At 43.9% G+C, this 23,592-nt stretch overlaps 1 protein-coding gene across 5 annotated transcripts in view; it reads right to left on the bottom strand.

The window, feature by feature from the left end:
• Positions 1–23,592, bottom strand: part of GRIP2 (glutamate receptor interacting protein 2) — a 260,411-nt gene that overhangs the window by 61,134 nt on the left and 175,685 nt on the right. Inside the window, exon 1 of one of the 5 annotated variants that reach the window (XM_063411634.1) lies at positions 20,383–21,379. The exons of the other annotated variants lie outside the window; for them this stretch is intronic. Coding sequence (XP_063267704.1) covers positions 20,383–20,422 — 40 coding nt within the window. The 5' untranslated portion in view covers positions 20,423–21,379. Of the gene's footprint in view, positions 1–20,382; positions 21,380–23,592 lie in introns of those variants that run through there. 5 annotated transcript variants of the gene reach the window in all.

Genomic DNA, 23,592 nt, shown 5'->3' with positions numbered 1-23,592 from the left:
AAAATGTCTATTTTTATGGCATTTCATAAAAGCTGGCACTTTTTCAATCAATGATTTCCAGTACCATGTAGTAGCAAATAATTCCCATTCTCAGTTATCACATTCTTGAATTTTTCAGCAGCTGTGAAGGTTTAGAAGTTGTATATGATAGTATAAACATAGGTTATTGAAAACCTTATCCATTTATTCCTATCCACAGTCCTTAAGTAAGTTACATTTAAGTTACAAAGAGATTTTTGTCCCACTCCATACAAAGTGAACAAAAATTTTAGTTCAGCCTCATTCAAGACAAGGCTCTGTACAGAGAGGACTCAATCCCAATGCTCAGTTTGTTGGCAGCCCACTTTCCCTATACACAGAAAAAAGATGATGTAAATCTTAGTCTCTCTCACCAGGAGGTTTTTCCTAATATCCTGGTTTACCCACTCTCTGTCACCTCATCCCTGGCAGAACTGCAGAGTCAGATAACAGGGATGGTTTGGGAGTATAAAGGAAGGTGGCAATTCCCAGGGAAGCAGCAGGACAATGCTGATCCAACTGCTCCCTGCCCACGTTCCCAACAGACACAACCACCCTTTATTTCTTTCCCAAATGCAGCAGCGCAATGGAAGAGGAACTCTAAAGCTCCGGACCCCCAGCACAAGGTTCCTTTTTCAGCTCTGGAGGTAATTGTGCAAAGGCACCTGCAACATACCCTGGGCACCCCAGCTGGAGCTGCTTGCTGGCACTGGAGCACCAGTGTGCCTCTGGTGCCACTGGGGATGGCGAGGAGCACCCAGCACCAGGCGCCTTCCACGGGAGCCCTGCTGCCAGCTCTGCCCACAGGTAACGCGCTCGAGGCAGCGGCGTTCTGCGGGGATGGGATCCCTGCGCTCCTGGGAAACCACGCAAGGTGGTTCAAGCCAGCTCCACAATCTGCTGGCAAACTGCAGCAGGGAACCATCTGTTCCACCTGAACACACCAGCCTGGAGCAGGCAGCCACCAGCACCCTTCTGCACTTCATCTCCCCATCACAACCCCATCAGTGTCAACAGGAAACCCCAATTCGCTACTGGTTGCCCTCCCTACCTCAACAGCTGTTGGCAAACATGCCTTGGCTTCCCTCTAAGCAAGAAACTGGGTTGCCTGTGCATTAACAACAGCTTCCAGCAGCAGCCAAGTGGCCAAGAGCAGTGACCCGAGCTAAAGGCCCTGCTGGCAATTAGCAACAACCCCTGCCCCATCCCACTGCTCCTCACAGCCACATCAGCCAGCAAATAATCAGCACTATAGCTCCACTTCTCCTATTGCTCCTCCCTTCCAAACTCAGTTGTTTATGTGAAAAATGTTTGGGTTTTTCCCCTCATTATCTGGCTAAAATGTTTGAACAGCAAAGGAGGCTGCCACACGCTGCTGGCTGAAATGGGAACTGGCATTGCTTGCAGGAGCATCCCCGCCGTGTGCATGGCTCTTTGTGTATTTGCAGCCAATTTCCTGCCCTGCCACTCACGTTGGTAATAATGGAGTCATTTTCTATGAACTTTTTTGTTGGTTTGTGCAAGGGGTTACATTATTTTTTTTAAAAAAAGAACTTCTTTTTGTGCTCTCAGTTATTTCCTCTGCCTAGCACAGCATCAATTTGGAAGTGAGGCTCGTAACCAGCCTGATTGCTCAGTTGGCCAAAACTGCAACAAATCCAAGCACTAAAAATCTATGAACCTTTCCTCTCCTCAAAGCTGGGAAATTAACTCTCTTTTTTAATCCCATGCAGGTTCTTTTTGCAAGCAATCTGTGCTGGAGCTATTAGAGTTATATTTATCAAGCTTTTTCTCTCACACCAAGAGCACCAGAAATCTTCCAAAAAAAGATTCTGTAATTGATGGTTTTCAAGCAGCGATGGTAATGCTTGCTCTAGACCTTTCAGAAAAGCTCACCAAGTACATAAAATCCTCAGTAAAACTGAGATTGCAATACCTTCTATATATTGATCCCTGGGAATCTGTGTCAACATACAAAGTTCCTGTAAGTCTTTGACAATAGTTTTTACTATTTACATGCCTTACTATCTACATAACACCAGAGACAGAAGAACTTCTGAGTCCCTACACCTTCACCCAGAGCTTTGAACTCTCCTCCCCTGCAGCAGAGCAGAACAGTGATACACGTCAGTATGCAGTCACAGTAAATACAAGATAATCTCCACCTCACTCCTTCAAAAACAAACTGGACAGATGAAGGAACAGGAAAAATCTCCATGCTTTAGCTGGGGAGCAGGAATAAAGGAAGGTCAGGGCAGACTCCACTACGCCTGCAAGCACAGGCACCAAGATCTCATGAGATCAGTTAGCTGCCAAGCCAAACTCTGTTAAAATGGGGGAAAAAAGCTTCCTTAGAAAGAGCACTGATTTAGGAGTTCATTATCCCTGCCTGTGGGGGGAAAAAAGTAAGGTTTGAGTTTTTTTAAAAATTTAGAAGAGCTATTAGTCTCTGCTATTAGCAGAGACCACCTCTTAATGAAAATAAGCATTGGCTAAATCAGATTCTGTGACAATTAGGCGGCTGTCTGCAAGTTGTTCAGATGCTTGGATCATTTTAAGACAGTTCCTGCAGAGAATGTGCATTAATCTTACGGGAAGACCAAGAGGTAAAACCTCCCATTTGTTTAATGGAAAAAAGACAGTTGGAGACAGTTCTTTTGCTACAGGGTAATTGCATTCCTTGTTTAGAGAAATGAATACCAAACCAGCATTAAGAACCAAAAGCAGTTCACACTAAGGCAAGCCAGTATTTTTTTTCTAGAATAAAAGCATGAGGCCGGAAGCAGAAATCCAAATGACTAAAACTAATTGCGATTTGATCCATTTTGAGGAGAGTTATTTCTGTAAGTCAAGGGAGGCATTTATCTGTAGTCAGGCAAAGAGCAGCCAGGGGTACACGAGTGTGGGTCAGGCAGCTAGTGATGATTCAACCTGCAGCTCTGGGAGCAAACCTCCAATGCCTGGGATTTTAAAGATCTCTGAGTGCCTGAAGATGCAGACATGTACTTCAAAAACAGACTATAATCATCTAGCTGCATCTTTAGGCATCTCATCACCTTTAAAAAATTGATGTATTACCAGAAGGAGGAGAGGGGGAAAGTAATATACCCATGCACATCCTTTCTGAATCTTAAATTGGTTTTCGGCTCCCACATGACACAGCCCTCACTACAGCCTGGCCGGGGCTGGACCATCATTAGAGGAGGACAGTAACACAATCCTTCCCACTGTCCCCAGGCTGGCGCTCCACATGGCAGCACACCCAGGGGCATCTCATGCACCAGTGATGGATTTGGGCTTGATTGCAAGGCTGCACCCCTGCAGCACAGCTCCCTCAGGGCAGTTTGGGTGATCCAGCACCACCTCAGCGGGTTGGGGACCGCGGTGTCGGTGTCAGCTCTGCACAAGAGCAGCACTGCAGTGGCCTCCCATCTTCAAAGCACTTAGCCTTTAACATGGAGACAAGCAGATCCAGAGAGCCCAACAAAGCAAAACAAAAAGCCCATTGAATACTGTTACTAACAGACAGCATGATTTCCTCAAACTACCTAATTACCAAGTTCACTGCACAGCAAGAGCTCCTCCCACATGTCTGCCTCAGACAAGGGGCTGTTTGCATGAAGGATCCCATCCTCCCCAAGCCTCCCTCAGCAGGTGGCTTGAATTTTCTTCTGCCCATCTAAATCCTCAGCTCCTCAGGCCCTTGGAAAATCTGTACATGAGTTCACTATAACCAGTACAGCTGCTCAGTTCTTTTCCCATCTCCAGAAATAGAGTGGTTTGGCTCTGTATCATTAAACTTTAAGAAAATAAATAAATAGAACCCAAAAATACAGATGAAGTACATCTATCAGTGATCTCTAGACTGCTTTTCCTGGAATACTGCAAAAGTTGAGCTAAAGCATAATCCTGCCCTACATAAAACTAATCCAAGCATATAGCAAAAAATACACTCAATCCTTAGACAAGATAGTCCCTGTTCCTGGGCTTAAAACAAGAAAACAGAAAGTCACTTTTGCTTTAGGATACTGCACCACAATTTCATTTTCATCACATTGATTTTAGCTTGCTGCATAAAAAAAAAATAAAAGGGAAAAAAAAAAAAAAAACAACAAAAAAAAAACCCACCACACCCCCCAACCCAACTCTGAAAGGGCCCAGTGTTTCCTCACTTTTTATTCTCCAGAAGGGGGGGTGGGCTTTTGGAAGAATGCCAGTGAAAAACCCAGTGAAAAACCCACCAAAGCTCTATCCCTTTCCTCAGTCCAGGGCACCTTCCATGTGACTCTCCCACAGCATTAATCCAAAGTCAAGCAGCAATTTGAAATGCTTTTCCCTTCCTTTACACCAGGAAGATTAAAAAAAATTGCCTTAACCAGTGAGCTACGGCTGGAACAGACAAAGTTATTTAGGGAGCAGCTCCTCCCTAATTTCATAACTACATGTATCAACAAATCTGATAAAAATTGCAGAGGTTGCCTTTTGTGAAGAAGAGCCTCTTATTTATCCCTTTACTGGCAACAAATCCCCTCCCAGCTCATACTCAGGAGATACCTGGTGATAAATGAGAAGTTGGGGAAGCTTCCTCTGAACTTCTCTCATCACAAATTTCTGAGTGAACAGCCCAGGAAAACAGCCATGCTATACAAGAACCACCCTTGCCAGAAACAAGGCTCTTGCCCCAAAAACAACACCTGAGCTTTATTCCATTTTCCCAGATAATTCTGAGGGAAAAATTGTTATCAACCTGCTGCCAGTGCCTGTGCCAGCCCTACTGCAACAATGCTGTGTTCCCAACCCTGGCCTGGGAATGTGCTCCATCAACTGCAGCTTCTTGTGCCACCAGAGGCTGATGTGGCAGCTCTTCCATCCACTTGTGTAGCTATTGCTCCTTGCTTCTGAGCCAGGAGGAACTTGTCCAAACTTTGAGGGTATTCCAAAAGGAAGTTGTACTTCTTAATTTCTTCTCCTCAACAAGACACAGCATGAAATTCATCTCGCCACACACTCCACGTCTCTCCTTCTTTTCTTCTGTATTCATTCACCTACCAACCCTTCTCAGGCATGTACAATTTCATAACACCTGCTACTGTATTCACAGGAATCAGTTCTAGGAAAATACAATAACTTATTGTTCAACAGAAACTCTGTGCTTTGTTCTTCTGAGGTTTTTTTTCTTTTTAGTAAGAAACCAAAATTACTTTTAAAGGAACAATTTGTTTCAAGCAATCCTTTTCAACTGAAATGCTGTAGATAATTATTTGCATAGCAGTGGCCTTTGTGGGACCAAGATGAGCCAGAACATGTCTCTGTTACCACGCAGGTTGGCCTCCAAGGGATACAAGAGCATATTTCTTACCCCCTGCAAGACTGTAGCAGATAACACCAATTCCTGCTTCGAATGAAGATGTGAGAAGAGTTTCAGCATTTAGGAAACAAGTTTTGTGTGCACAAAACCTATTTAAGCTGGGTCTGCAGAAAAGCCATGCTTTGGAAAGGTTTAACTCATATCAACTTTCACAGGATATTAAACACCTCTCAAGGACTGATCCAAGTCCCATCTGATAAGAGTGAATGCTGGACTCAGCTCGCAGTGCCAACATCTGGTACTCCTTGTGTTTTCATTAAATACATTACATACCAAAAAAAGGAAGAAAGGGAAAAAACCACAATTTAAGAATCTACAATCAACCTGCCATTAGACTCATGCCTTTTATATACCAGAGCCCTTGCTACAATGCATTGTTTGTTCCTATTATTGCTTTGGAAGCCAACACCGAGTTACTTTATCTAATCAGCACATCCAAGGGACTCTGTGATACAGTAGCTAGAAGCAGTTCTTAATTTCCACTCAAGCTGTACTGAGAGATGGAAGAAAAAATACTTGAAAAAGTGACTAAAACTTTTTATTAAAATCAGCTTTTTTTGTCTCTCCAGGTTTTGTATGAAAATGAAATTCCCATGCTGCTCATCTAATGTCCTCTGCACCTCTGGAACTCATTGGCCAATATCCATCATCCTGGAGGGGGGAGAGTGCAGCCTGAAAGAGGTTTATTATCTTGTAATTTTCAATAAAAATGTGTTTTGAGTAGAAAAGACTCAAGTTATTGCTGTCAGAAAAGCAAAGAGCTGTTGTGCAAATTAGCTCTAGGCCAACTTCACCACTCATTTCCTCTGCATGGTAGGGAGGAGGCCACAGGATAGTGAATGCAGAACTGATGGAAATTAAGCATTCCTTTGGTCTTCTGTTCACAGAGGAGCTTATGTTGTTCTCCTGAAGCAGCATGTGATTGCGTTTCTGTCATTTAAAAGTATCAGGGATGACTCTTTCCTGATTCTATGATTTTGTGCATTAAGTTAGGCTTATTAAGAGCTGTTTGAGGGATTTCACAGGTTGGATCATCAGCACAAATAGCTTTTCTGAAACAAAACCCAAGAATCTTCACCTTTATCCATGTCTTCCAAGCAATCCTCTAACAACATCCACACCAAGAAGATCCCTCTTCCCTCACTGAGCCCTCTCCAGTTCACTTTTCTTAAGCAGTCCCCAGCAAGATTGCACTTCTAGTGTTAAAAAACAGAAAGAAACTGAGACTTCCCTTCCCGCAATCCTTCTCATCCTCCCAGGCATTTTCAGACAGCTTCACCAGTTAAGATTTGTGGATAACCCAGTGGTAGAGGAACCCCTGCAGTGCCTCACCCCCTTGCAGGTCGTTTGCACACACAGACTCACACAGAGCACTCACAGTAATTTTACGCACAAGAGACAAGAATAGTACAGAGACCAACTCCATGAGATTATTATTTCTCAACGTTCTAGTGCCTGAAATGATGTTATTAAAGTTACATTTTCCAGTCAATCTGGCAATTTCTCTTATTAAGCAGCATAGACTGTACTGGGGAGAGTCCCACACTAAGCTAGAAAGATGAAATATTGCTGATATACTGATTGCGTTATCTGAAGAAACTAACTTTCAAGAGTAAAAATTAAAGAGGAATAAGATACATTTTCAGACTGATCTTTCATGAAAGTTATCCAAGTTAGCAATTTTAATATGGTGAGAAATGACCAATAAAATCTAACATCATTCCCAAGGAAGAATGCCTCACTAGATACAATTGGATTTATTAATCTAAGCAGCAGGCAGCAGTAAATCCTAGCTGGCAAGGGAATCAATTCTCCCTATTAACTCCATGTAAGCTTCCAAACTCTTTCTTAAATATGGTGGTGGAAAAGAAATGCAGCCTGCTGAATCCAAACCCTGAGGACTTACCTTCTTTCAAGCACCAAATGCCATGCTAAGTGACTGTGGAGTCAAACCAAATCAAATAAGATAGCTCTATTGTGGGTTTTCAATCAAATGAAATTAAGTACTGTCAGTTTATTAGACTTTAGCACTCAAATCACTGGTGCCACCTAAGTCTAGAGGCCACTATTACTTGTTTAAAAACCCTGGAGTCAGTCAGAAAAGGAAAATGGGCTTTGTTTGGATGAAAACCATCATGATTGTTTTCACTGCACAGGGTTTGGGTCCAAGCTGCCTTCCAACTAAGGCAGCTTGTCAAAAGGCTACACCCTAACAGGCAAAAGCTTTTATTTATGATATTGCAATAGTTGAAGCCAAAAGCATTATCAATGGCCATATTAAAAGATACTTCATCTCAGTGTTTTGTTGGGGTTTTTACTGTCTTACCTAATGCCAGAATTGGACTCACAGAGGTCAAGGGAGGAGATGGGCAGACAGGACTTAAGAGCCATGGGCAGTGCCAAGAACTGGGCACCTTTCAGGGACAGCCTGGGTGGGAACATGAAGCACAAATCAACAGCTTGGGGGTGTCAGAACAGGGAGAAATCAGGACTTCCATCTTCTGAAATGGAGATCAATTTGCTGCAGCAATAGTGATAGTAAATTCTGGCACTCTTTGCTTTTTACAAACTCCTTTTTATCCCTATTATGATTGCTTTAAAAACGGTACTCGTCTTTCATCCTCCAAGATCTTACAAACGACCTGTTAAATCAAGAGGCTGTTAACTTTCCAGGAAGAAAAGGAGTTTAAGAAGTACAAGGTAGTGCTGTACTGAAGAGAAGGGAGAAGGCACTCTGGTCTGGTGTGTGAGCCTGGCAGGAGAGCACAGAACTCCAGTGCAGAGGCAGAGAGCCAGAATTTGAAAAGGAAAGCTGTAGATGCATCCTAGATGTTGGGACATGTGCATGTCTCCTTTCTTTCCACTTAATGCAAAGAATTAACCACCTGGACACTGTGTTACAGAATGTCTTGTTGTGATGGATGGACAGACATCTTTCTCAAAAGCATTTGGCACCTCTTAGGCAATTCAGAGGACAGCTCACAGGAACTAAGCTCTTTGACCTGTATTATGCAGAGACTGAGACTAGATGTTGAATGGCTCAGTCCCAACCCAGTCTTACACAAAAAAACCCCAAAACAAAACAGGTGAAGGTGCCATTTGGGATTAAATTGGCTGAAAAGAAATATCACAGTTCAGTGAAAGGGTAAATTTTGCCCATAATAATTCTTTTCTGCAGTTTCGACCAGCTCAAAGCTTGAGATCTCACCTCAAATTAAGCAGAAGGATACATCAATATTATTGCAGCAGAGACAAAAAAACAATGACTGACAGGGTTCCCTGAGATATTTGCTGGTGAAAAGATGTTTTATTTCAAACAGAGGAAAACTGGAATACTCATCAATACATACCTCAATAGGAAGTAAAAAAAACCAGCATGAGTTCTGAAATAGAAGCCGAACTAATAAAAACTATCATTGGATATCCTTGAGTTTGTAAAGTAGGGGCTTGAGAAAACAGTTTTTAATTCTGGGCTTTGCTGCAGACAGATAACTTTTCCCAGTTCAGCAGGTAAATTGTCAAGAGCAAATCTTTTGTGACAGGCAGTAGACAAAGCAAAGAAAAAACCATGGGATTCACCAGACAGGGAAGATGACGTGGCAAAAAGACATTGTGCTAACATTCAGCCTCGTAATCCTTTACAAAGAGGGACTTAGCTACAGTTGTACTGCCTTTTTTTTGTTTTACATCTATAGTACTTTGAAGAGAGTCCTTGTTACAAAAGTAAATTATGTGTCCTGAAGAGCACACGCAAAATTTTAGCACCTCTAAACTTAGAGCAAACCATGTGGAGACCAGCTGAGAAGAGGAAAACCAAGCCTAAGGAAACCTTTTAGAAAACACAGCTCCTTAGATGAGCTGGGAAAGCCCCTTCCTACAGCAAATCACATCCTGCTTCCCTGCTGATCTCATCAGTTTGACATAAGCAACACTAGTACCAGCAGGATATAACAAGGGGTGGGCAAGAGGGGGCCAGTAAGGCTTTTTCAAGCAAGGTCACCCCCCACATGTCCAGGTTAGCACCCTCTCTCTGCTCCCAGTTACAAGTCTGTTCTGACTCAGGGGAAAGCCACAGCAAATTAAATGAAGGATCAAATCTGGGAGATTTACAGTGCCAGTTCAAGAGTGGCTGAGATTGATACAGGTCTGTGTGTGGTGTTCATCAATCTCAGTGCCAATAGCAATGAGAAAATCCTTACAAACCACAAAAAAAAAGAGCAGCAGAAAAAAAAGCAAAACAAAACCAATGGCAAATCAGACAACAGGGGAGACGCATTTCAGTGCAGTAACATTTAATAAAAGCATGAGCCAGGGATCAAGGCGTGAAGTGAGCAAACAGATGTAGGTAAAACCTATATCCAACAGCTTTTTGCATCATCCCATGGGCCAGTGCACCAAGGCATCTCATAGCCAGGTTTGCCAGCAATGGGGCAATGCCCCAGCTGGAGCCCCCGGGCCACAGTGCAGCCCCCAAGGTTTGGGAACCTATTTTAGCACTGCAAAGACAGCTGGTGCTGCAGAAAGGTGACATCACAGAGGAAGACATTCAATGCAGAAGGCGGCAAATCAAGTGCTTTATCCCAGATTTGCACTGCATTTTGATGCAAAGTGCTTAAAAACCAGTGGGAGTCAAAAAATAAGGAAGAAGTTCCAGACAGCATTAACTATTTTAAAAGAAAGATTTCTGGCACGCCATTTAGACTTGTTTCCAGCTTATCCATGAAGCTCTGCTAAACCTTACTAAGACTTAATTCCCATAAATGTGATTCTCCCTCAGTATTCAGCTAAGTAGCACTGTTTCAAAAAAAAAAAAAAAACACCAAATCGTGGGAGTTGGATTATTCATTCATGTGGTAAAAGCCCTTATATATGAAGACATACAGATGTTCCCACTTTATGACTGATCTAAACATATGTAGATTTTAGACTCTGACACAACCACACAAACCATCTCTTATGCAATGGCCCATGTACATGCCCGGGCTGCTTTTATCCTAGACTGTGTCAGGAGGATTCACAGGAACTGTGTGAGAGATGGAATAAGCTTATAGCTAAAAGAAAGTTTAAGCAAGAGCCTTGCTTAAAATGAAAGGAAGGAGGGAGAAGGAGAGAAATCGAAGAGTCAGGGAATATCAGATTTAGCAGGACAAGATGAAATATGAAAGTTTCAAAGCTCCAAGTTATTTGATGTTGGAACTGGTGCAGCCTGATCTCATCAAACCAGCTGTTAAAAATATACCTGAATTGCCCATTAAATCTTGCTTTCAACAAGGTCAGCTCCTGTGTTTGCCCACCTCTTGCTTCCCATTAAGCTTTGATTTGGCTCAAGACTCTGCTCCCAGCCTCCAAACAGGCTGATGTCAAAGATCAGCACAGCACCACTATGATGAAAGCAAACATCTATTCAGTATGAAAGATGGATGTGACCCTGCTCCAGCAGAGTTATTAATGTGTTCCAGCTGTTTTCCATGGATTCCTTAATGCAAACTGCTGTGCTGGTTTCCAGTTGCTCTGTATCACAGAGGTGACATGAATCAGGTAAAGAATCCAGTCAGCTTCAGACAGCACAAGAATTCACAAAAAGCATGGAAACTCCTGGTGAAATTCACAACAAAATGCTGCAAGCTGTGCTCTGTGACCCTCTGAAAGGCTCCCAAAGATGCTTCTTGTGAGTACATGTAAGGCGAGATAAACTTGAGATTTTCACATGGAAATCCTGCTCTGTGAAGAGTTCAAGCCCCATAGTTCTGTGGGTTAATTTTCCCTTGGCCTTTTCTGAAACCCAAAACCATGGCAATCAAAGGATTAGCCAGGAGCAAGGTGTTGGCCACAAGGAGCCTCACAAGGGTTGGGAAATGGGAACGCTGGTTAAAACAGCACTTGCAATTTGGTGAGAGTCCGAGCTCTTCCAACCATCACAAACGCCAGAGGGAGTGGCAGATTCATGCCTAGGACTGAGGGACAAGCCAGTTTTGCATTGCCCTAGGCAGACACCTGCTGCCCTTTGAACAAGGAACCTGCATGAGAAGGGAAGAGGCGCAGGAGCTCCCCCGGCGTGGGCTGGGCAGCTCCAGAAGCACAGCTCCACCTGCACCCCAAACCTGCCTTCTCCACACGTACCACACCCGAGGGCAGACAGGCTTACACCAGAATAAGGCCATACATCTGAAAAGATGCAACACACCTGCAAGGTTGCAGCTGGGAGTTCTACAGCTTACTGATGATAGGAAATAGCAATGAACTCGGGAAAATTCAGGTGTAGCTAAAGACCAAAGAGTTTTGGGGAGAGAAGATGCATGTGACACCTTCACATTATGCTTTCAAATACCCACTCAATTTTGATTCAACAAGGCACTTCTGCTAATAAAAATTAAAACCAGTAGTTTCTGTCAAGTGTGCAATGGATGTGTGGAAGAGCAGCACGGGCAGGTATATCTAAAATTAACTATGAAAACTAAACCTGACTATTTTCCAAGTGTGGGGAAGTCTGGGGAGCACTGCAACCACTTGGATGGAAGCCTTTGGCAGGGTGCTGTGCAAATGCCCACCCAGCCTCTCACCTCTACAAGGGTCGTCAGGATTGTGAGGGGACATCCTTGCACCAGGTATCTCCCATTCCCACCTCTTTAACCTCCAGACAAAGTCTTGATTTTCCAAGGGCAAATATTGCCAAAAGTTTACCTCTTACCACTGCGTGCCAGAACCAAAGGCAGCTGCTGATGATAAATTTCCACCAGTTTCACACCAGTATGGATGTCTGTGGGTCCATACTGCTGCAAGAGAGCTGAGTGTGTGCTCAGGGAGGCGAGAGGGGAGAGATTGTCTCTGTGAACATCAGATACAGCAGGTCCATTTAATGACTAAACACACATGACTGTTTGCTTATAAAACACTGTGTCACATAAATCTGCTAGGAGTTAATTGCCTATTATAGCTCATGATGCTGCTGGAGTCAGCTGCTGAATTATACAGAGTCCTTTAGAAAGGAGGGAATGCCAGTGGAGCTCTGCTCACCCACCTCCACCACAGTTTCCAAACATTTTGTTTTCTAGTTCCTGCAAGGTGAATGTTTATCCCCTCTCTAAGCAATAGGGCCCCTCTGTCAAGCTTACTTGAGTGAGAAAGACTGGGGATAAATTGAAATACAAGGGGTAAGAGCAGCTTCTTTTCTTCTTTTTTGAAATTATTATTATTAATAATAATAATAACAACAACAACAAGATTTTCTCTGTTGTCTCAAGCCTCTTGTCCAGCCTCACAATTCACTGCACCTATGTCTTGACTGTCTCTGCAGCCAGCCTGAGCTGGGTGGTATTTGCCACCACGCTGATGTCAGCAGTTACCTCTCATGGCCTGGCTACAGCACCAAGGAGCAGGGAATGGCAGGGAAAATATCTGCACAGCAAGGACAGGCAAGGGAGCAATAGACCACAGAGTGACACCTGGGTTTGGAGGAAAACAAGAAGCAATGAGTGATGCACCTTTTGTCTCTGAGCTCTTCTAACTTCACCCTGATTTTAACTCCACAGGTACAAGGTTCACAAGTCACCTGGGCTGTCTAATCCAGATCTGCACGTACCTAAGCATCTTCCCACTGATTCCAGGCATATCTCTGTGGCTGTGTCCCAGGACCCCATGTAGTCCATTCCTACCTCACACTCACATCCCCCTGATTCCCCTGCATGGCTTCAGTGCTGCAGAGGCATCAGCTGAACCTGCAGAGATGAGGCCCCAAGATCCCCCCTGCTCCTGGGGCTGCTGGGCTGCAGGCTGGAGCCATTCTGGGAGCAGGAGCAGCAGAGCACAGCACCTCATGGCAGGAAGGAACAGGGTCTGTTTATACAGTGGATTGTATGGGAAATGCACTACATTATTAAAAAAAAAAACCCTTAGCAAAACACATACCTTTATCTGATGCCAAGAGTGTAATCCTACCCAAGTGGCACCACATTCCATAAAGAAATGATCTTCTATAAATGACTGGGGTAGGAGCAGGACACTTCCCTCATATTTCAGGGTGAATGACTCACTGCAGTATGGATCAGCCATCGTGCCCACAAGGGGAAAGAAAGGGATTCTGCTGAAATCTTGTGGAGAAGCGGATTTATTGCTGTGACATCTCCACCATGTGGGCTGATGGCACAACAGTGGGGATGGCTGGAGGTCTGACTCAGACCCTCACCATTTGTATGGTCATGCAGGTGGTTGCTCAAAGACTGAGGTGCAGATCCATGACTTAAGTCAGCTACTTGGCTGGAAAAGTAGATGTCTGGAGCTGTGCCATTGCACTCAGCCTCAGGTGAGAGTTCCCATATGGCAGGGGCTGAATGTGTTGGACCTCTGGGCGCCCCAGGTACTGAGAGGGCTCTGAGGAGGGACAGAAGCTGGGAGGGAAGAATTATCTGAAGTCTCACTCAAGTCAGCTTACTCAATCTCTGCAAACAAGTTGGCAAATGACGTCCAAAAGAGAAGCACACACCAGATCAGGGACCTACATCCCTCCTTTGGGGAAGAGGAAGATGCAGTGAGGCAGAAGAATGCAACAAATCCTGTTTTCATCCACACAGTTGGCAGCAGGAAGCCAGATCATACTCTTATCAGCACAAGTTCTTGCCTCCCAGGACAAAAGCATGTTTATGCTCTTTGAAACAGCTCCACAGATCTTCTCAGCAATGCCCAGACCTGAGCTAGTTCCTAACCTACAGCTTCAGTACCACATAAATAATAAACCACACAAGTGTTGGTTATATATTGAGACTGGAAGTTGGAGTACTGCTGAGAAGAAAACCACGATGCCTTCCACCTTGTTAACATGAACCTGCACGATAAGAAGCAGATCAGTTGTGAGGAGTGATGAAGTCGATCATCTCTTCATCTCTCAGCCACACTAAGTAATTTACATTTTGGGACTGACATGAAAAGCAGTTTAACAACGATTAAACAAAAAAGTATAAGATTCCATCTTTTCATGGTTTCCAGGTGTTGAGATCAATTTACTTTAGAGCAATTTTAATTTCTGGGCCTTTCTTTTCCCTCCTCCCCACAAAACCTCCAGCTGCCAACTATGCTGGCATCTACAGCAGCTAGGAAACAAATTTCCCTGTGAAGCAAATTCTTCCAGGATGAATTGAATGAAGGCAGAGCTCATAATTGCACATTACTGAAAACATTTCTGATAAAAAAATGGGGAGATATTTTTATCCACATCTCCAGTTGAAAATTGCTGGGAAAGATGCTTTTGAAAAGCCATCATCTCCAAGCATGTAATTATCAGATCCTTGAACAAAAACACACAGTCAAAGGGAAAAAAAAAACCTTCCATTGAAATAAAAAAATCGGGGGTGGCAATTGTTAGGAATGGAGAGAGAAAAATTCTTCATCCTGTGTGATTTTGCACATTTCCAGTTACTAGCTTGATTGAAAATCCACAGATTAATAAACTCGGCAGCTAAGAACATCAAGCTCAGTTAGTAATTTTTTTTAAGGAACAGAATAATAATAATATTATACGAGAAAAAATCAGAAGCAGACTGGCAGTCAGACTGTCAAAGACCCAGAATTTCCTAACGCCCACACAAGCACGTTTGTCTTGAAACTGAATTCTGCCACCTTGAATAGACAGGCATATAATGACCTGGGGGCCCCATCCTATCAAGGCTTAAGACCATGCCTACCCTGATGGGATTACTCACATGCTAAAAATTATGCAGTAGCTGAACCGACAGCTGAAAAGAGCCTTAAATGTTCTTATGTCTGGTAGCATTCCATTGTCAATTGATGAACATTGCTAAATATTTATTTTTGCTCTACTTTTTCTTCTCCAGCTCTGCATTAAACACTTCTTTCTGATTATTATTACTTGTTAGATTTGTTTATTTATTTGCAAGACCTACACATGCCTACACACAAAAGCAGAGGTGCCCTCCCCTCCAGGTTGCCTAGTACCTTTTTCTGACCTTCTGGCTAAAATTGCATGATTTCCATCCTTGAATTAGGTGGATAATATCACAAGCAGTTAACATTGGCATCCACACACAATCAATTTTAACAGCCCATTTTCAAAAGAAATCAAATCCTACATGCCCTAACATATGCAAACACTTTGGCAGTGCATTGCCCTTGGTTTCCATGGGTTAATAAAACAGAACAAACATTATAAAGAATAATAATCCTGGACATAAAGCCAAAATCAAGGCTTAACACACCACATGAAACTCAGTCCCCTTCTATGGGTCCCTCTAAGCCAGAATGAACCTCTTCCAGTGGCAATGAGATTTTCTTAAGCAGGGTGGCAGGGAGGTTAATGCCTGGGCTGGAAACTGGACTCCAGCACTTAATGCTGGAGAGAAAACTTCTGTAGCAGTTGTTCAACTGACACTGTGGACCAACATTTGTATCAAATCTCCCTAGCCTTTGCACAAAAAAACATCCTTCTCTTAACAAATCTGTAGTAATAAGATGTGCTTGAACACAAGGTTTTGAGAGGAAAACTCAGTAACTCCATACTGGAAGAGAAAAACTGAATTTAAAAAAGATTTGTTTTTATAGGTCATGAAAAGCTGTAGGATATTATTTTCATCTGTTTTCTGGTATAAAGGAACAATTTCAGTGGAATGGGTCATCTTGAGAAGAGAGCAAGAATTTCTTTTGACTGCACAGATCAGCTCAATTATACTTAGAAGTTTAGTCAACAAAACTTTAGAGACCTGATCACCAAAGTCCTAAAACCACCAGGAGGTATCTGTAAGAACCTAAGGAGGAGGGGTAAGACATCAGAAGGCTGAAGAATAAAATGCAATGTTCAGCTTAAAAAAGCCAAACCAAAACAACATGCTATCAGAGTGGGGGCGAGAGAATGACAAATCCATCACCATCTCTTTCAGTTCCTGGAGCTGACTATCTGTGTGTGAGCTGTTAACACCAAATGAGGAGGACTAACTGCAAACCTGGATCTACCACAAATAAGTCATGCCCACTCAATTGCTTTCCATATGAGAGTAACTTTTCTGGATAGACAGAAAATGCAAGTTGCTATATCTCAATTTTAGAAACGCTTCTGACACTGTTTCACTTGCTATTTTTGTAAGTATGTTTGGGAAGCAGGATACAGATGATTATGAAGTGTATGCAAAACTGATTGGAAAACCACACACTGAGAAAATTCATCAGTTGTTCACAATCAGGAGGGAAAGATGTATTAAATGAAGATCTGTGGGGACCCTGCATCAGCCTGGTACAGCTCTAAGTTTTCACTAAATGACCAGGATGGTTGCAGAGAGATTGATCTTACTAAGTTCACTGACAGCCATAAGGCATAAGGGACTGGAAGCAGGCTGGGAAAGAAATTTTGAACCCAGAATGACTCATATATGTTTGAAAAGACAGATGTACAATTTGGTAGAGGGGCATAGAAGCTACCAGACCCAGGCAGGGACAATCTAATGAATGAAGGATGGGGAAAACCTATCGAAGTGACAGCAAGAACTCTTTGGATACTGTAGGCTGCAAACCAAATGTAAATCCACAGTGTCATGTCATATGCAAGAGGAGCTAACACCCTGCTACAAGCAAGGTGGGTATAGTCTACAAAATCTGTAAAATCATCTTTTCATTTTACTCAGCACTGATAAAAGCCTTGGCTTGAATGCAGTCCCTAGCCTTGGGTACCACAGCTCAACAATGATGTGAGCCAGCTGGAGTTCATTCAGGTTGAATCAGTGCAGGCTGGTCCGACATCTGCAAGACCACAATTTCTGAAGCTGAGGGGAGAGATGAGTTGTCTATGCTAAAAAGAAGAGAGGGAGGAGGAAAAAAGTATTGTTACTCTCTTCAGATATTCAGACGTGTGATGCACAGAGGGAAAGGAATAATCTGTCATCTGTATTAGGACAGAATGCAAAGGCACGGAAATTATAAACAAGCAAGGCTTTTCCATAATATTTCAGAGTACTGAATTAGTTTGAGCTGATGTCATGTTCTCAGATTGGATATATTCAAATGCAATGTGGAGGGATGATATCACAGGTATGGCTGATACTATCAAGGCAGAGGAATAGCACAAACTCTCTCTGCCCAGTTTTGGCTCAAGGAAATTAAGATCAATGATTCAGACCCAGAGATGTTTGTCTTGGTACACACCCGCCAGTTAGTTTTTCCTCTTAATCTTTCATTTGGCTGCAACTGTGGGAAAGCTGACAAGTGACGTAAGCAGCCTGATGAGCAGGATTTATATTAAACAGCACTATTGTGATGAATTCTTCAATAAGAAAGATAAAATCTTTCTTCCTAGGAGATTTATCTATAAAGATTTCCTCCTGTCTTATTCTAGCTCCCCACATTAGTTTTCTATCCCTTTCAGGCATGTTTTTCTCTATTCTTCCTCCTGCTTATTTGGCAAGCTGAGAGAGAACAGGGGAGCTGATCCCTTGAAAACCGAGAGCAGGAAGGGACAGAGATCTATTAACAGGTCTCTTTTTCTGGCCATTCCCACCCTGCAATAAAGGGTCCAGTTTGCCAGTCTGGAAAAAGGATAGGAAATGCTGTTCTCCTTGGTCTGCAGAGAGTCCATCTCATGCTAAAAGAAGACTTCTAATGGCAACAAAAAACCCCACACCTAAAACCAAACAACAATCCCAAACAAAAAAGCATTGAACATCCTCATTCATCTATTATCTTTACTCTTCCTTTGCCTTCTATACAAATTGTATTTTGAAAAATCAAAAATAATTAAGTCACCCAAATGGATACACCTGAAAGACAAATGGCCTTCCGAAGTTGTCTGTGCTGTCCTCAATTAACATTTGACATGGGCTGGTTTGGTATGGGATCTTCAGTGGATCACTTGAAGCAGCAGGAAGGAGTTTCAGTGAGTTCTGCTGCTCTGTCCATTCCTGAAATGATCCTGCAGTAAGGACTAACTGAATGTGAGGTTTGCTAGAGCAAAACATAGAGGATGTTCCTGGACTTCAGAAGGGACATAAAGGATTTCAGGGAAGTCCTCCAACAGCGAGATTACAAAGGCTCTTGTGGAAATACAATCACCCTGCTATCAGCAGAACCACTCACTCTAAATAGTAAACAGACACCACCTCCCGTAAAATACCACTGCTACTTTGCATTTTCTGACCCTTTCATTCTGAAGGACACACAAAATACATTATTAAAATCTCCTATCAAAAAACTTCTGAAAGAGACTGAAGGTAAGAAATCACCAATACCCTAATGGTAGTGGGCCCAAAAAGCACTTCTGAAATGTTTGGGTGCTTCTTTGAAACAATCCATTTGGTTTTGCCTATTCCACTTAAAATGCTAAAATGAATGATAAGACTGCAATTCCCTTCACTGCTTCCATTCTAGATTTCTAGAAAGCACTCCCATGAAAGCGTGGGCTTGTTCCTCAGAAGCACCACAAGCATAAGCTGTGAGGGTCTGATACCAGGGTAAAAAAGGCTTCCTTACCCACCCAGTGACTGAACCATTCCCTTGTACGTGACACAACATCAGCCCAAGATTCTCAAGAAATGTTTGTGGCTGACAGCAGGAAAATTTCTCCTTTGATCACCCAGCATCCAGACAACATCACCATTTGCAACAACGCAGCCATCTTGAAGCACCAGGGGTCTCCGGTGTCATGTTGAAAGAGCTTCACAAATGACCCCCTCTGTGGCTGGTGGCATCAAGGAGACCCCTCCAGCACACTCAGTGTCAGCCACCTCTAAACCAGGGCCCAGCTCTTGGCTCAACCCCAAGAGCAGTGCGAGATTCCACCAAGCTGTCTTTTGATCTTTCCATGGAACAAGTGCATTCCTGCCCTGTTAAGTCACACGCCCAGATTCCCTCAGCCTATCAGGACTCATCAACGTGTCTCTGGCAGCTTCAAATTAAGCCCCCAAAATGCCTCTTGCTGTGCTGGTACAGTAGGTAGACATTGCCTCCAGTCACTATCCATGGGATTAGGCAACGCAGCCAGGCTAAAATGCTTTCCACCTGGTTCATCTTACCCTCAGATTTAGGGAGGGAAAACAATTTTCTAAAGTTAGGTTCATGCTTTAGGGCTTCTTGATGCCAAGGGGAGGACAAAGTCAGCCTCACTACATCACTTTGGGCAGTGCAAAATGATTCAGAAACCATAAATTACCTCTGTGCTTCCAACTCCAACGTCTTTGCTTTCAGAAGGGAAACACTTGCATCAGAGCGGAAGACAAGCTCCATGCAGCACATTCAGCTGCAACAAGCAGAGCTACAGCATGCAACAAAGTACCTGAATATTGCACTCGGAAATGTAAGAGCCTCTCCATCCTGGAAAGACTGGGGCTGGAATTTGATGTCTGCCCTTTGTAAAGGTGCCCTTCTACACTCAGCTACCTACTCTTTTGCAGAAATGAAATAGATACTCCACAGTAATAGTGAACTGCTCACCCCAGGAATCTAAAACAGAGGTTAGCAGCTCATTGAAATGGGAGATTCCTAGCAAAAGCTGAAATATTTATTAGACAAGGTAATAGTGGATTACACATGAGGGGGGGCAATGGCAGTGCTCCCACCACATTCAGCAGAGTCCCTTCCCCCCTCTTCCTTCCTGGCTCCTAATCACCATTGCTGAATGCTCACACCATTCACACACTGGTCCTGAAGATAAGGAGCTGCATTTAGATTTTGCTTTTTAAAACGCCAAAACAGCTGTAAAGGCTCCACAATATCTGAGGTGCCATAGGAGCAGCCCCTGTGACTGCCGATCTTCCAGGTGGAGAAGGCGAAGGCAGCCTGAAGGGTACTCTCCAGTGGTCACAGGGAGAAATTCTTTACAGGGAGGCAAAGATATATTTCCCAAATCAAAGCAATTAAGTTTGCACGCAGCGGTTTGGATTTGTAACACCACTTTGAAAGTGGCATATAGAACTGTTAATGATATTAAAGATGCTTAAAGAAAATCAGATTAAACAAAAGTAAACTACTGGACAAGGGTGAAAAAAAACATACAGACAAGACTCACTCACCAAAGTCTGACTGCAAATCCTTTTTCAGTCCACAAAGCATGTCTGCTGTTATCTATCAAATCATTCAACTAATTGCAAGAGCCGCTCCGTCCTCTCTCCCTGCCCGCGCTGGAATCCCTCCCGGGCAGCGCGGGCTGCCTCCCACGGCCGAACGCGGCCGCAGCACACGCGGCTCCCGCACTTCCCGGCAGCGAGATCGGACACAGATCGTCCTGGGCTTTCCAGTTTGCGAGGGCTCAGAAATGTGGCAGTCCTTTAGGAAGAAATACCTTTACACGGCTGTTTAACGTGCGGCTCGCCAGTCCTGTGTAGACATAGGAAAATGAAGGGTATGGTTTTTTGTTTTTTGGTTTTTTTTAATGAGGTCCTAAAAATCCCGTGCTAGCTCTCCCGGCTCCGCTGGCCATCAGGCATTGCCAAGCAAAAGTTGGAAGCGCAGTGATTAACCGGAACAGCTGCTGGAAGGGGAGGCAGCCACTGAACCCTGACGCTCCGGCAGACGCAGCAAATGTCGAGCGAGCACTTCATTCCCGACGGAATTCCACCCCGCGCCCCGCCGGCGGAGAGCGGGCATCATCCCGTGGAGCTGTGCGGGCCCCTTCCTGCCCGAGCCCCTCGGTGGCTTTCACGGGCATTTCAGGCGGGGGTGGGGGAATAGAAAAAGGCCTAGACGGGAGGAGGGAGCGCGGGCGGTGCTGCGGCGGAGGCAGCGCTGCCGCCGTGCCGCGCTCAGCGCCAGAACTTGGCCGGCAGCGGAGCCGCGCAGCAGCCCCCGAGTTGCAGCAGCAGCAGCAGCAGCAGCGGGGCTGAGCACAAGAAGAGGCTGCGACTGCAGTGTTGCCTGACACACTTTCCTCTCCCCCACCCCCTCTTGGCAAGTGCTTGCAGAGCCTCCAGCACCTTTCAAGGCAATGTCAAGCTGCTGTCAAAGCATTACAGTGCCTCCCAAACACACACACACACACACGATGCTCGTAAGGGAATATGAGGCTGCAGTCTTGTGTCCTCCCTACAGCGTTTCCTGAAAGCTCAGTTTAACCCTTTCTTAGGAAGGGCAGAGGAAACAGCACGGGCAAAAGGCATGCAAGTCCTGTGTTGAGATTTTGGCGAGAGGAGGCTTTGGGGCAGTGCTGGGACCCAGATGGCCACGGGGAGTTTGGCCCTCCAGGATGAGATGCTGCATGGCTTCCCTGGAAACTGCTAGCCCTGCACTGTGGGTGGAGAAAGGGCACTGCCCTAGGAAGAAATAGTTGCAGTAAACCTTTGTCTCCTTCCTTCACTACTAAAATTGAAAAGTTGGCTAACTTGTGTTGAAGATCCAGAGCATGCAGGGAATGCCAACACCATGGCCATGGGGCTGTAAGGGTGGGCACAGGGTCAGATCCTGCCTCCAGCACTGTGCAGGCGCCCTGCTCAGCCAAGCTGTGAGATGCAAACTGTGCCAACCAACTCATGGCAGCATTCTCCATAGTCACCCTACTCCCTTGAGAACTGCTGCCATCTATAACAACAAGATTATACCCACAAACAGTGAAAAGAGAGCAAGATGAGCATGGACTAAGGCACAAAAGGCATCTACATTTTTGTAATGAGGGTACAGTCATGGTTGAGACTGCTACTAGATTTGTCTGAAAGCAGCCAAGAGGTCACAAATTCAGAAGGAAGCTCATGTAGAAGCAGCAAAGTTAAATCTTGTTTCCTTAGGAAAGAAATCAGGATAAATCAAGAGGAACTAAACACATCTGAATGTGCCAGCAGAAAATTTTTACAGACCTGGGGGCCCTAACTCTGTGTGGAGGAGGAGAACTGGGTTTCAGCCTAATGCCAGAGTCCTTGTTCAGATTCAAATGCAGCAGCATCCCTATTGTGGTTCAAACTCAGCTGTTTCATGAGAAGATAACTTACACAAAAGCAATAAAATCACTAAGTAATAAAAAACTACTTACAAAAGAGATATTTTGGTCCATAATTTGTTTAAAATAAGTTATTCAGTCTGACAATAGACTTAATTAGTAATTGAGGCAAAATTTATAATTAGAAATCTTTTCACACAGCTATTAATGCTGCAGAGAAATTTTATCTTAAAGGAAAAAAACATTACCAGTCACACCACAAATACAAGAAGCTGCTAATTTGAGGATAGCCCATTGCTTTGGATGCCTTGAAATGGATGTCTCCAAAATGGTGTTTTAAAGAAAAAATTAAAATAATTGTGTTTACATCACCATAAAATTCTTCCCAGAAGAATTTCTCTTATCTGCTGCACAAAGCAAGTGTGTGACAGGACTGATCTAATACACAGCTGAAGCTGCTTGTTTTTGTGGATGAGAACTGGCTGGAACTGCCCCATCCCTCTGATGTTGGTGGAGAAGGAAGAGGCATTCGGGCATTTCAAGCCCAGAATTGCTGGTGGCATTTGTTGAGCAGCTTGGCAAGACACCAGTGCACCAGGAGCCTGGAGAGGATAAAGATGTTTACTCTGTGGTTTCTGGCCAAAATCCACAAACACAACACTTTCTTCATATTTCAGGTGGCACTGTATTAAAACCAGTTGAAGTGAACAGCTTGAGTTTCTGATGGGGAAGGGAAAGGATACAGCACACACCCCAGCAAAACAAGGCAGACCAAAAGCATATGGCATGGCATCAAAATATGTAGATGTCATAAAAGAGCATGAGGCAAACCTAAGCTATGGTTACCAACTTGAGGAACAGTATGCAGAGCTTTGATGTTTCAGGAACAGTCTGTGCATTGTCCTGTACCTTCTTGACATGAAGTTTAAGCTTGTGTGCTCAGAATTAGCAGCTTTCCAAAAGTGCTCTGGCAATATCAACTACATACAAGCCTCACCTATGAATGCATGGTTTCTAAAATAAGTTAATTTTGCAGAGGTGGGATGTTTAAAAAGTCTTTTCACAGGGAAAAAACCCCAAAATTCTCAATTCTGTTTTTTTGGCATATTCTGGTCTCCTATTACCATTCCAGGAGGAAAGAGGGTTTAGGGAATGCTTTCTTGCATCCCCACTTCAGTATAAAATGCTCAAGGAGAAAGCACAGGCTGAGGACAGTCCATGGCTAGAGAGCCTCTGGGTGGTCCCTCCTGGAACATCCATCCGTGCAGGCTCGTGGCTCTCATCCATACAACTCAAGTGGTGATGCCGGTGAACAAGCTCCTGCTCTAGAGACATGGGCATTTACCCTTCTCAGGAA

This window comes from Prinia subflava, chromosome 14, assembly GCF_021018805.1.
Source record: "Prinia subflava isolate CZ2003 ecotype Zambia chromosome 14, Cam_Psub_1.2, whole genome shotgun sequence".
In the NCBI taxonomy this organism is placed as follows: Eukaryota; Metazoa; Chordata; class Aves; order Passeriformes; family Cisticolidae; genus Prinia; species Prinia subflava.
Note: the sequence above shows the minus strand (reverse complement) of the source record. Positions and strands in the feature narration are given on the sequence as shown.